This window comes from Trichosurus vulpecula, chromosome 9, assembly GCF_011100635.1.
Source record: "Trichosurus vulpecula isolate mTriVul1 chromosome 9, mTriVul1.pri, whole genome shotgun sequence".
Classification (NCBI taxonomy): Eukaryota; Metazoa; Chordata; class Mammalia; order Diprotodontia; family Phalangeridae; genus Trichosurus; species Trichosurus vulpecula.
Genome location: NC_050581.1, coordinates 31,717,858 through 31,731,609, shown reverse-complemented (window position 1 = coordinate 31,731,609; position 13,752 = coordinate 31,717,858). Strand labels below are relative to the sequence as shown.

The 13,752-nt window shown below is 36.3% G+C and overlaps 1 protein-coding gene across 1 annotated transcript in view; it reads left to right on the top strand.

The window, feature by feature from the left end:
- Positions 1 to 13,752, top strand: part of TMC1 (transmembrane channel like 1) — a 160,538-nt gene that overhangs the window by 144,511 nt on the left and 2,275 nt on the right. The window contains 3 exon segments of the mRNA XM_036739525.1: positions 7,547 to 7,672; positions 11,857 to 11,935; positions 12,040 to 12,091. Coding sequence (XP_036595420.1) covers positions 7,547 to 7,672; positions 11,857 to 11,935; positions 12,040 to 12,091 — 257 coding nt within the window.

The window sequence follows — 13,752 nt, the reverse complement described above, 5'->3', positions numbered from 1 at the left end:
TACAGCTCTGGTTGTGAGAGATAATGAACAAAAAATAGGACCATACATTTGTGAACAAAAGTAGAAAGTACAAAAATGAAGAAGAGAGAGAGAGAGAGAGAGAGAGAGGGAGAGAGAGATTGGATAACCTTAGTTTAACCAATCAATCAGCAAGCATTTAATTGCCTACTATGTTCCAGGCATGCTACTAGTTGCTGAAGATACAAAGATAAAAATGAAATAGCTCCTGCCCACAAGGAGCTTATATTCTATTATAGGATATATGTATGTATATTGATATGTATATATACACACATATGTATGTGTATATTATATGCATGTACATATACGTGTGTATGCATGTATACACATATACATGTACATGCATACATACACATATGAGAGAACGGCTGGGGACGGGGGAGAGGGAAAGAGGGCATTAGGAGCTGGAGGTATGAGGAAAGTGATGTTTCAGTTGAGTCTTGAAGGAACATAGGCATTCTAAGAGGCTGAGGTGAGGAATGCATTCAGACATGGGGGACAGCCACTGAAAAGGCATGGGGATGTGAGACTCGTGCAGTTGTTGGGGATATTACTGAACTCACATTTAGGACTTTCAGTTTATCTATATTAAATTCATATTATTAGATTTGGCTCATCACTCTAGCCTATTGAAATCTTTATGAATCCTGAGAGAGACGGGGAGAATGACACTGATTTTCCCACATGCTCCCCCAGTTGCCAATAGTAAACTTCTGGTGTCAGTAATCAGAAGAAGGCATAAATAGGAGTTCCTGCCCAATTTGCAGAATTGTTTATTATATTCTTCTCTCTATAACACAGTCTAAATAATTGATCCAATGACTGAATAAACTAATATTTTGGACAGGTCCAGTTAATTCCGTAAAGCTCTGTGAGGAGTGAGGGATACCACAAATCAAAGTCTCTGAGTAATGAGAAAGTTGGTCACCAATTAGCATGCACTTGATGGGTCACACCTTGCTAGAGAATTGGGGTCATCAAATGAAATCTATGTGACAAACATGATTGTAGTAGTGTTTGCATCATTTTTCCCAGTATCATGATGATTCAAATCTGCAAACTGAAACTCATGACTTTAATAAATGTAAAATAGCTCTCCCCTCATGAGTAACCCAACTAGCTGAGTCTCTGCGGATTTGTCATCCCCAAGCAAGCAATGCTGAGTAATGAGTTCCATTTCTCAAGTGGGTTGTCATAAATAATACAGAGAGTGACATCTGGAGGTTGAAAATGAAATTGCAATCTGAGACCACAGAATAGTCAAGAAGCTGTAGGATTTTGCAACCCTCTCAATCCAATAGCTTTTAAAATACCTTCTCCATTTCTCTTAGAGAAGTGGAGTTAACCCAAGTGACTTTTTCTGCATGATGAGGTTCCCTGGGAATGAAAAGATTTTAGGTTTTAGAGTCAGAGGTCCTGAGTTCAAGGATTCATTCTGTCAAGTTAGTAGAGGTTCACTATTTGATAAGTCATAAGTCCTTTGATAATTTCCTTGGGCCTCAGTTTCCTCATTTGCTTCAGAGGGTTGTTAAAAGGATAAAATGAGATCTTGTGTAAAATTTTTGCTAAACAGTTATATAATGGTCAGATAGTTATGCTTAAAATCTCAATTTATTTTAACAATTGAAAGGTTCCCTTTATACACCCTAGAAAAGGATTTTGGCTATCAACTTGGTAATGCAATATGCATGTTACAACAACTTTGGAGTCAAAGGACAGAATGATAATACTTATGGCTAGCTCGGCTGTAGCAATTTAAGGTTAGCAAAGCACTTGACAAATATTATTTCATTTTACCTTAACAAAAATCATGAGAGGTGGGTGCTATTAGCTCCATTTTACAGATGAGAAAAATGAGGCAGGCAAGTTAGTTAGTAAGTGACCGAGGCCCTATTTGAATTTACATCTTCTAAATTCCCGGTCCCTGGCTTTATCTACTGTGTCACCTAGCTGCCAAGGCACAGTCTTGAGCCTTTGCAAACTGTGTCACTTTGCTTTTCTGAATCTCAGTTTTCTCATCAGTAAAATAAATAGATATTACCTACCTTAAATGGATATTTTGAGGTTCAAGCTCAATAATCTAGGTCAAATGTTTTGTTAACAGTAAAGCTTTATAAATATATAAATGATCAGTTCTTCAATATGTAAAATATCCATTTTATTGGTCTGGGAAAACTCAATGCCTAACACAGATTCCAGCCCTCAAATAACTTAGTAAGTAGTCTGTGAGAGTTGTCATGGCTGAAAAATTAATCATCCTTCAGGCAACCTGGTGGTAATCCTCTCCAAGTTTTATTCAACAGGGCCTTAATTAACAGATATATGGTTCATCATTGGGCCCACCCTTGAGATATTTCCATCTTGGTAGTACACAGAAGAGCTTGTACTCTTCTGGAACAGCTTTTGAAGACTAAAGATCTCCTCCATGCCACAGTGAGGCATAGAAGTCATCCTTAAATGGAAAGATCATTGTTTTCATCATAATAATTATCCATTCAACCTCAGGACCCTATATTGAAGTATTCTCATGTACATCCCATCCTCTCTAATTTTCAATTTAAAAAGCACTTTACATATATACTCTATTTTGATTCTGACAACAACCCTGTAAAGTATCTACTGGTTCCTCCCCTACTAGTTATAAACAAAACCTTCACTTAATCACACTTTGCCCTGAGTCTACAAGATTATATCTTTTCTCCTGTGTAAAGCCAAATTCCTTGAAAAAAGAAAACTACACTCCTCATTTTTATTTTCTCCCCTCGCATTCATTTCTCAGTGCCTTACAGTCTGGCTCCTATCTTCATGACTCAACTGAAGCTACTCTCTCCAAGGTTACCAAGTATCAAATCTGATAGTGTTTTATCAGCTCTTAGTCTTCTCCACATCTAAGTAGCATTGACTTCTCCCTCCTTTGAGACCTGTTTCCTTCTTGGGTTTTCACGACATTGCTCTTTTTTGGTACTTCTGTGACTTGTTTGGCTAACTTACCATAATTTTATTTTGGGTCTTCTATTCTCTAATTACTCATTTGCTGATATCATGAGCTCATATGGATGTAAATCATATAATCTTTATGCATAACTTCTAAATCTGTATATCCATATTCAATTTGTCTCCTAAGCTTGTTTGCTTCCTTCCTTTCTTTCTTTATCTTTTTTCCTTCTTTCATTCCTTCTTTCCTTTCTTTCTTCTTCCCTCCCTCATCTGTTTCACTCTCTCCCTTCTCTCTCTCTCTCTCTCTCTCTCTCTCTCTCTCTCTCTCTCTCTCTCTCTCCAATTCGAATGTCCAGTCTCACGTACTCACTAGGTTCTTTGTTAGGTAGTCTATTTTTTCTTTCAAGCTTATCACTTTGTGCAACCTAATCTTTCTACATTATTATTGATTTCTTGTCTTTGGAGTTTACCTTCACAAGTTGAAAAAAGGTAAATTTTTTCCCCAAGAAATACATGGGGAGTGGGAATGGTTTTTTGGGAACAACCATGGTTCACCATTTTTGGAAACATTATCTATGTTCTGGTAATGTTCGACCACATTAAGAAAAGAATAATGTCCAGGAGGAAGGTGATGATTAGAGTTATCCCAAAGTGGAATGGACTACTTCAGGATATAGTGGTTTGGATATTACCAGAAGTCTTCAAAAGAAGGCTTGATGCCTATCAAAAATTTTTGAGAAGTGGAATCATTCTAGCTTGGATTGAACCAGATGGTTTCTAAGGTATTTTCTCTATGATTCTTCTGTGATCTTGGTAAATTTTCTCAGCCTATGATCTGTGGAGGTCATCTGATGAACTTGCTTCCTGATTATTAGAAGTATCTGAAAAGTGAACATAAATTTGAAGAAGTGAGAGATTTTAATAGAATTGGTAAAATGATAGCCTGTGTCTCAGGGAAAACTTTCCCCTCTGCTACCCCCAGTTCCAGATAGGGTGGCACACAGATTGCTAGACTGAACAGACCTCCTAATTTGGCCAGTAAAGACCTGATTTTGGAAAACCTGACCAGAGTAGAAAGGTGGCCCAGAAAATGATTCTGGCAGACTCTGTTAAAAGATTTGTGTAGAACAACAGTCAAATGATGAGCACCCTGACTTGTTTGGTAGACTCTATTAGCTAAGTTAAACTGATGTGTTAGGACATGGTGCTTTGTAGATGGTTTGGCAGTTGTCCATCACTTGAAACTTTAGAACTTTTTCTTAGGTCAAAGAAAAGAAGAAACCTAGAATTCTAGAAAGAATGGCATCCCCTATGCTATTTTCCACCATGCTTTAAAATACAGCGCAAAGGACTCTCTGGGTAGCTAATAATAATGACCTAGCATTTACATAGTTCTTTAAGATTTGCAAAACACTTTAGAAATATTAACTCATCTGATTGTCACCTAAAGAGGTAAGTGCTATTATCATTCTCGCTTTACAGATGAGGATATTAAAGTAGACAGTGGTTAGGTGACTTGCCCAAAGTCACACAGCTAATAAGTGTCTGAAGCTGGATTTAAACTCAGATCTTCCTGACTCCAGGCTTTGTGTTTTCTTCACCATACCACCCAGGTGGGGAGATTATATGATGTTACTTTCCTCCTCCCCACATATCATCCTCCCCAGTTATGGAAGGGCTATATAATAATAATTCTCATTATACTTATTTTATAGATGAATCTGAAAGAGGTTAGGTGAGTAGAGGCCAAAAGCTAGTAAGTATCTCAGGCAGGATTCAAAGCCAGACCTTCTTGACTCCAAATCTAGCATATTATGTGCTATGCCACCTTGCTGGTTCTAAAGAAAGAAGGAAATTCCTTCTGTTATCTTATTCTGGCCTCCATTCTAGTATGATAGAGATGGCCTCTTCTATCACATTGAATGGTTGGAAATACCATTGTGTCTTAACAATAGCAACAAGCCATTTTTGAGTAAGAAAAGGAAATCCTGAGGTGACTAGAGTTCTTCCATTCTGACCCATCAGCCATGTTTGTTTGTTTGTTTGTTTTCCTCAAATCAATGGAAAACACTAGAGAGAAATCTGACTTGTAAATTTGTTCTGCAATCTCATGGCTAGCAGCCAGGCAAAAGGAACATTTGGCTCCAGACAGGGTTTCCTGGCCTATCTAAAGGAATCACAATTGACAAAGCAATTCTGCATATTTGAGGTATACAGACTTTATGGCTAATAATGTTCTTTAGGGTTTTTTTTTAAAGCATTGGGTAAAGGGGCATACTGTCCTTTATCTTAAATAGTCCGTGATGTCTATAAAAGAACTCACACCAATGTCTTTCCTGGGAATAATAACTTTTCATTGCAAAATCAATATGTAAACTCTAAAAGCAGTAATGTGGCACCATGTTTGGAACTTCATAAATTCAACCTACAATAAGAAAGATTTATATGTTAGGATAAGACAGAAGTAGAGCTAATATTAAGTATTTAGGAGTTTATTTTCTAGTTATGTATTATCAAAGACTTTTCTTAGGATCTTAGACTTAGAACTGAAGGGAGCTTAGAAGCCACGTAGGCAACAATACCATGTCCCTTCATTTTACAGACAAGGAAATTGAGGCCCAGATAATTTAAGTGAGTTGCCCAAGGTCATACAGGTAGTAAGTACCAGAGAAAGGATTTGAACAAAGAGCCTGAGTGAGGAAGATTCATCTTCCTGAGCTCAAATCTAGCTTCAGACACTCACTAGCTATATGGCCCTGGGCAAGTCACTTAACCCTGTTTGCCTCAGTTTCCTCATCTGTAAAATGAACTGGAAAAGGAAATGGCAAATCCCTCCAGTATCTTTGCCAAGAAAATCCCAAATGGGGCCACAAAGAATCAGTCATAACTGAAACAAGTGAAAAGCAACAACTTCTTACTCCAAAGCCAGTGCTCCTTCAAATATACCATTCTATAGTTTTTCACCACTTTTGTACTCTTGGCCTTTGCATCTCTTTGTCGTCATCAGGCTGTGAGAGTGAGAAAAGAAAACAATTTTTCAATTGTTTGCTTATTTGCAGCTTTATTAAAAAATGATGTTAAAATTATTGGCTGATTGGGATTTGAGATTATCACTGGTTTATACTTTATTAAATTATTGCTAAAGTTTAGTTCTTTGGTTAAAAAACAAATACAAAGAGTATATTGTGTCAGCAACCAAAGAGTAGCTTCTCCTACAAAGAAAACTATGTGAAACAAGAGAAAATTTAGCTATTTCCAAGATATGATTCAACAGTGACTTTAGCAATGACTAATAAATTAATCTTCAAATTCTATAGAGTTTAGCCAAATAAATATTATTTGCCTAATGTCTTTTAGTGTGAATGTTATTTAATTCAGTACATTTCCTAAGCACCTAATATGTGCGAGGCACTGAGATGAACACTTGGGAAACTAAGACAAAAGGAAAAAAAACCCAAAACTCATAATCCCTGAACTCAGAGATCTTACAGTCTAATGGGTAGATAAAACTTTTACAAAAATAAGTTGGTTACAAAGTAAAATGTCTTGAAGGAAAAAAAAACATTGAGGTCTCAGGTAAAATGCTTTAAGAAAATTAGAGGAGGGAGAAATCATTTTCAGCTGCAGAGTTCACAAACTTTTCATAGAAGGTTATTATTCTGTATGCTTTAAGAAGACCCCTTTTTGGATTGCAGGGAGTTGTGAAGTGACCTGATGTTGAGAAAATGGAAACAGTGAATGGAAATCTCTCTTTTTAGAAGTTTAGCTGGGAAGGGAAAAAGATAAATAGATATGCGTGAGGGGTCAAGGAAAAAGTAATTTTTTAAATTGTGTTGGTGTGTTTGCTGTTGTTATTAATATTATCCTGGATAGGGGAGACATGAACATGGTTATAGGCACAGAAAAGAAGCCATTGAGATTGAAGAGGGATGTGTGTGTGTGTCTGTGTCTGTGTCTGTGTCTCTGTGTGTGTCTGTGTGTCTGTGAGTATGAGAGAAAGAAGAGAAGAGGAGAATGAAAGAGAAGAGAATAGAAGGGAAGAGGAACAAGATGTGAAGAGGAAGAAGAGAGGAGGAGACAGAGAAGGAAGGGGAAAGCAGAGGAGAGAGGGATGTTGCTACATTTGTTTCTCAGATAAAGATTGGCAATTTGGCACTTCATCTCACTGAGAAGCAAACATGATTAGGTTAAGAGGACTGTGGACTATGTGGTACCTTGTTTCTTTTCCCTGTTCTTGGGAAGTGTTAGAACATCATCTTCAGTTTTGCTGGTATTGATGCAATGTTTCTGTAGGCAGCAGGGCATAATTTAGAGGACTCTATTTGGAGTCACAAAAACTTGGGTTCAAATTTTGACTCTGATGCTTAACTAGCTGTGTGTCCTTGGGTAAATCACTTTATATCTCTGAGCCCCAGGTAGTTCCTCTGTAAAATAATTATAATATTGGCTATTGAATTTATCTCATAAGGCTGTTGCTAGACTAAGATGACACAATGCACATAACGGAGCTTTGCAAACTATAAAGCCCTTTACAAAAGGTGGTTATTATCCTCTGTGTTCTAAAGTATCCTTTCCTCCTGTTTTTCAGTGGCAAAAACAGAATGTTTGAAGTTATTGGTGAAACTCTGGAGCACGATTTCCCCAGCTGGTTGGCAAAAATCTTACGGCAGCTCTCTAACCCTGGACTCGTCATTGCTATCATTTTGATCATGGTGTACGTATACTTCTGCTTAGAGAAAAAGCCTTTGTAACTTTCTTCTCACATTCCACCACTACCCCTTTCTTTTCACTTCTCTACTTTCCCTACACCCTCAGATTCCCAAAGGTCTCACTGAAACCAAACCAATTTCAGGATTGATTACTTTGTGGTGAGGGGCCGAAATTCATGAGCCTTAATCTTGATCCTATTGGATGTGATTCAGGCTTCCACATCTCTTTTCACCATTTCAGGATTAAATAATTTGTTGCCAACTGGCAAAAATAATAATTAAAACATCCAACAGAAGGGAAGGATATAATGATAAATCTAATCAGGGGATTGAATTTCACCCCACACACACACCCCTCAAACCCTTACAGCAGATGGCATTGAATAAACAAACATGATGATCCTGAATGTTAGTACTCTCCTTGGGCATCCTGTAGTCCATTTTTCAGTGCTGAGGGACTTAGAGGTCATCAGCACTTGCACTCAGTGGGCCACACATAAATGTTTGTTTATGATAATAGAGTCATGGGACTGGAAGGGTCCTTGGAAATATAATCAACTCCTTCCCCATGTTTGCAAAAAGGGTAACATTTAATCCTTCCCTCCTCTCACTCTCTTGAGACATTCACACTTAAAAATAAAAACAAACCATAGACTTGCCAATACAACAGCATGAAAGGTTTGACACTAGGAACCTGAAGGGGGGAGAAAAGATTATTAGTTTAGTACGCAGAAGTAGCAAGAGTTCATCAAATCATAAACTCTCAGAAGGGCATGGACTTCACAGGTCACCTACTCCAGCTGTTCACTGATCAAGACCCATTTTTACAACATACCCAGCAAACTTTCACCCAGCTTTTTGCCTGATAATATGTAATTGGGAGAGGGGTACCACCAAGCCATCTTGATTTAGTGAATAATGTCTTGTAGTCGGGAAGACCTGGATTCAGATCTTCATTTGGCACTTTAACTGTATGATCACAGGCAAATAAAATTGAATAATTTTATTGAATTTGAATTTTTTTCAATTTTATTTCAATTTCAATTTCAATTTTATTGAATTTATTGAATTGAATAATTTAATTGAATAAAACTTGAATAACTTCCTTGAACTTCAATTCACTCGTACATAAAATCAGGGAGTTGGACAAGATGCCTTCTGTTCTCTATTGAGAATGTAATAACACAGAACTGTGTGACCTCTACATAAATTATTCATCTTCTAAGGACTTCTCTTCCCTTATCTGGAAAATTAAGTATTAACATGAATGATTTCTTGTACTGAAAATTGATTTTAATATTGCTTGGTTTGTCACAAGGAAAAAATCTCTTGACTACAGTAGGGGTAATTAGATAACACTGGGACAGGCCATTATGAACAAATGCAGAATCTTTACCCCAGAGTATTTTAAAGAATATAGTAGCAACAATCTGCCGTGAGAAGATTAGTAATATGGGTTACTGAAGGCTGTGGATTGTGCTAGAAGTACTGCTAAACATACTTCCAGAGTAAGGATTCTAGGATTCAGTAGATTGGTATTTAGAGTTTGCTATGGACTACCCCCCTAGAATTTTAATATTTATATCCTTTAGGGTTCAATCTGATGCTAGTTTTGGTAAAATTTAGGGATGATATTCTCTGGCTGTCTTTTGGAGTCCCCTAGGTGGAATAATGGTTAGTGAAGTGGAGTTGGAGACAGAAAGACATAAGTCCAAATCCTTGCTCAAACACTTGCTAGCTCTGTGACCCTGGGCAAGTCACTCAACCTCTCAGCCTCAGTTTCCTCATTTGTAAAATGGGGATAATAATAGCACCCACTTCACAGGATTGTTGTGAGGATCAAGTGAAGTAAGGTGCAAGGTACTTTGCAAGCCATAAAGTGATATGTAAATGCTAGTTTTTATTAATTTAGGTTAGGTTAGCAATGAGAGTAATTGCCTATTAGAGATTTTGAGCTGCCTATTAGACGATTGAACGGGATGTCCTTGTAGGCATCTCAAATTCAACAGGTCCAAAATAGAACTCATTTTCTTTTCCCTCTAAACTCACTCCTCTTCTGAACTTCTCTGTTTCTATTGAGGTCATAGCCTTACCCAGGTTCACAATCTTAGTGTCATCCTTGAATCTTCAATGTCATTCACTCCACATGCCCAGTAAAGCATCAGATCTTATTTTTTCTACTTCTACAACACCACTTAAATTCATCCCCTTCTTTCCATGCAACTACTGACCTAAATCAGGCCTTGATCTTATCTCTCCTGGATTTTTGTGATAGCTTTCTAATTGATCCCTCTGCCTCAGATCTCTACCCATTCCAATCCATTCTCTGAACCAGAGGTATCAAACATGAGAAAACACGATCAAGTGCCCCAACTAGATTAAAATGCAATTGGAAAATATTTTATGAAATAAATATACAATAGAACATAGATAACATTAATATGTGATTTTCTAAGTCAATACACAGTCCACAGGGATCCTTATGTATGGTTTAGTGGCCTCCCTTTCTATTTGAGTTCGACAACACTGTCAAATAAAGCCCTTTACAACTAGCTCTCACTTGTATTTCCAATCTTATTACACAATACTCCCTTTCCTTTCTATTCAAATTGGTCTTCCTCTTGTTGTTCCCCTCTTCCACCCACTATTCCCTGGGCTCATCTAAAGACCTGCCTTCTACATGAAACCTCTTTTGATTTCTACCATGTTTTCCAGTCCAAACAATCATAGGATTTTTCTTGTGAATCGTACTTCTGTGTTGTTCCCCCTTCTTTGATACACAATAATAAGATCCTTAAGTGAATTATTTCACTTCTGTCTTGGTATTCCTTGTGCCTAACAATAGTAGGCACTCAATGAGTATTGTTGATTACTTGTCTAACTTTTGGTTCCCTAAAGTTGTTTGTTGAATCTCATTCTCCTATTCTGTTAGTTAACAGAAAAAGTACACAAGATGAGGCCTAGAGTAATTCAATGATTTGCCTAAGGACATTCTACTAGTTAGTGGCAGATAAGACCTTGTCTCTTGATTACAGGACAGCACCACCCAGTGGTTAAAGTGAAACTAGAACATGATTTCCAAGTCTAGCATTCTTCCCTATACACCATATGGAGCTCGCTTTATAGGACTAGGAGAGACCTAAAGAGTTTTTAATAGTTTGTCTTATTGAATAGATTCCAGAATAAAACCATCATTCTTAAAGCAATGATTGACAGGTTGTGTGAGTGAGTTCAAGCTCCCATATTACTTGGATTAATAATAGTTTAGACTGACCCAAATCATATTAGTAATTGCCTTACTAGGGCCAGATGGCTCATAAAGGTTTTAATCTAGGATGTTTGTGAGTAGAGGAACTGTGTTCTATCCCCTGTTATCAGCAGCAGAGAATAATGTCACATGCATATTTATCTGCCTGCAAATCTATACATTAGAAGAGATAACATCTTTCTTTTTGTAGATTTATTTGACTAGTATGAATGGAACTGTCCAATTCTGGGCATCTTAAAAGGCTTTTAGAATCTGAGTTTGCTTTTTAAAAAATAAGCATATATGAGTAAATTACGTGAAACATCTATGTTAGTGTCACTGGAAGACATTAATGAAAAGAGTGATTTTCCTTTTAAGTTGGCAAGTGCCAAGACTTGTAGCATTTTCTTCCTTCTTTTGAAACATTACATCGGTGAATTATCAAAATTAAGTAATAATTTTTAATATTCATAAGAAATAAGAGTGAAATAGAAGTTCTAGTATCCAAATTAACATCATAATAACAGCATTTATATAGCACTTTAAGATTTGCAAAGCGCTTTATAAGTATTACCAAATTTTGTCCTCAAACAATCCTGAGAGATAAGTGCCACCATTCTTCCCATTTTATAGATGAAGAAAATGAAGCATATGAGGTGCCTCATTTAGCTGCCTTTAAGAAGAAATGTAAGTTGTATAAGGAGGTGGGGAGATGTCAGGAAGTCCCGAACATGTGAATGGGTATTAGGAGACTTTGATTCTAGTTCGAATTCTGCCATAATGTGTGTGAGCTTGGACAAGAAGTCCAACACTTCTTTGGACCTCAGTTCCTTCTTAGTATTAAGTTTCCTCATTGTTGTAAAATTCTATCACTCAAATGATAGATTTTTTTAAAAATTGAGGGAAAAGAAACATAAATGATCTTAATTTCCTTTCATTTAGCTTGACTATCTATTATCTCAATGCTGCTAGCAAGGTACAGAAACTTGGAAACCTGGAGTTAAAGAAGAAGATGAAGATGGTAAGATATCATTCATTGTACGGAAATAGTGTCTCATTACTTTCGACTCATGGAAAAGACTAAGATACTGAAATGTTTCTTCTCGTTTTCTTTTCATTATACAGCAAGCCGAGGAGAATAAAATGAGAAACAAAAAAATGGCAGCTGCCAGAGCAGGTTAGAAATGATTTTGTAACAGTATTTTGTAAGTGGATTTTTCCTCTTCTTTCTAAGAGGCATTTTGAGAGAGTATATGGAACAAGGTGGTGGTAGTGGTAGTAGTGACATTAGTAAGATATGCTTATATACTTAAGCTGGAAATGCTAGTAATAGCAATAAGACAAGAGAAAGAAATTAAAAGAATAAAAGTAGGCAAAGAGGAAAAAAAAAACTCAATTTATTAATGACATGATGGTTGACTTGGAAAAGCTTAGAGAATCAGCAAAGAAAGGCCACAAAAATAAATGTCATTTATAGCAAAATTCAAGAGGAAATTATAGAGAAATACTATTCAGAATAACTAAAAAATGAATAAAATTTCTGAAAGTCAATCTACCAAGTTACTCATGACTTTTATGAATATAATTACAAAATGTTCCTTAAAGAAACATTTAAATATCTGGAGGGATAAGCAATGTTCATGCCTGTACTATTTGTATAGAATAAAAATCATGATAGTATCTAAATTTAATTACAGATTTAGTGCTCCAACAATCAACTATTTTATAGAAATAGATAAAATAATAACATAGTATTTAAAATCTCCAGGGAAAGGATAAAAAATTAGAATTAAGGGGAATAGTCATCTATACCTAAAATTATGCCATAAAGCAGAAATTATCAAACTTATTTATTACTCATTAAAAATAGAAAAGTAGACCAATAGAATAGATTAGATAAGTTAGAATCAGAAATAATGAAACTCAACAACCCAGTTTTCAGGAAACACAAAAAACATCAACTCCTTATCTGACAAAAATTGCTTTGATAACTGGAAAGCATATTGACAGAAATTAGGTTTAGACTATCACCTTCACCGTATGCTACAATTAGTTCAAAATTGAGCTGAATATTAAAAAAACTTTTATTACTATGCCTGGAGGATGAATTCTTAAGTAAATATGAGCTAGAAGTAATCTCAAAAGATAAAATAGGTAACTTTGCTTCAAATTGAACAGCAAAGCTAATGCAAATAGGATAAGGGGAGAAACAGAAAACTGAAAAAAGCTTTATATTAAATATGATTTTCAAGAAATAGATAGCTAACAAAGATAGAAAATAAAATGCTATTTTCTGATAGATAAGTGTTCATAGGAAAAGAACAAACAATTCTCAAAAGAAGAATTGCAAACTAATAACAACTTAATGGAAGATTGTTCCAAATCACTGAAAAAGAAAAAAAATACAAAATTAAAAGAAGTCTGAGGTTTTACTACACACCCTACAACTTGGCAAAAATGACAAAATTTGATAATAGTGTTGGAGGTCTTGTGTAAAGACAAGCATACTATTGCACTATTGGTAGTGCTATGAATTGTCCTAACCATTCTGGAAAGCAATTCAGAATTACGACTAAAGCAGGGGTGGGGAACTTGCAGCCTCAAGGCCACATGTGGCCCTCTAGGTTCTCAAGGTGGCCCTTTGACTGAATCCAAACAGCAGCTTCGAGGTCGCAGGTTGCCCACCCCTAGAAGGATCCGTATCCTTTGATCTAGACATCACACTGCTAGGCTTATGGATCAACTTCGGTCCTTTTCTCTTTTGTCTTCTCAAGCTTCTCATATTCTCTTGTCCGTATTCTGAGGTCCGTCTTTTACCCAAAGTCATAACTAGAGTAC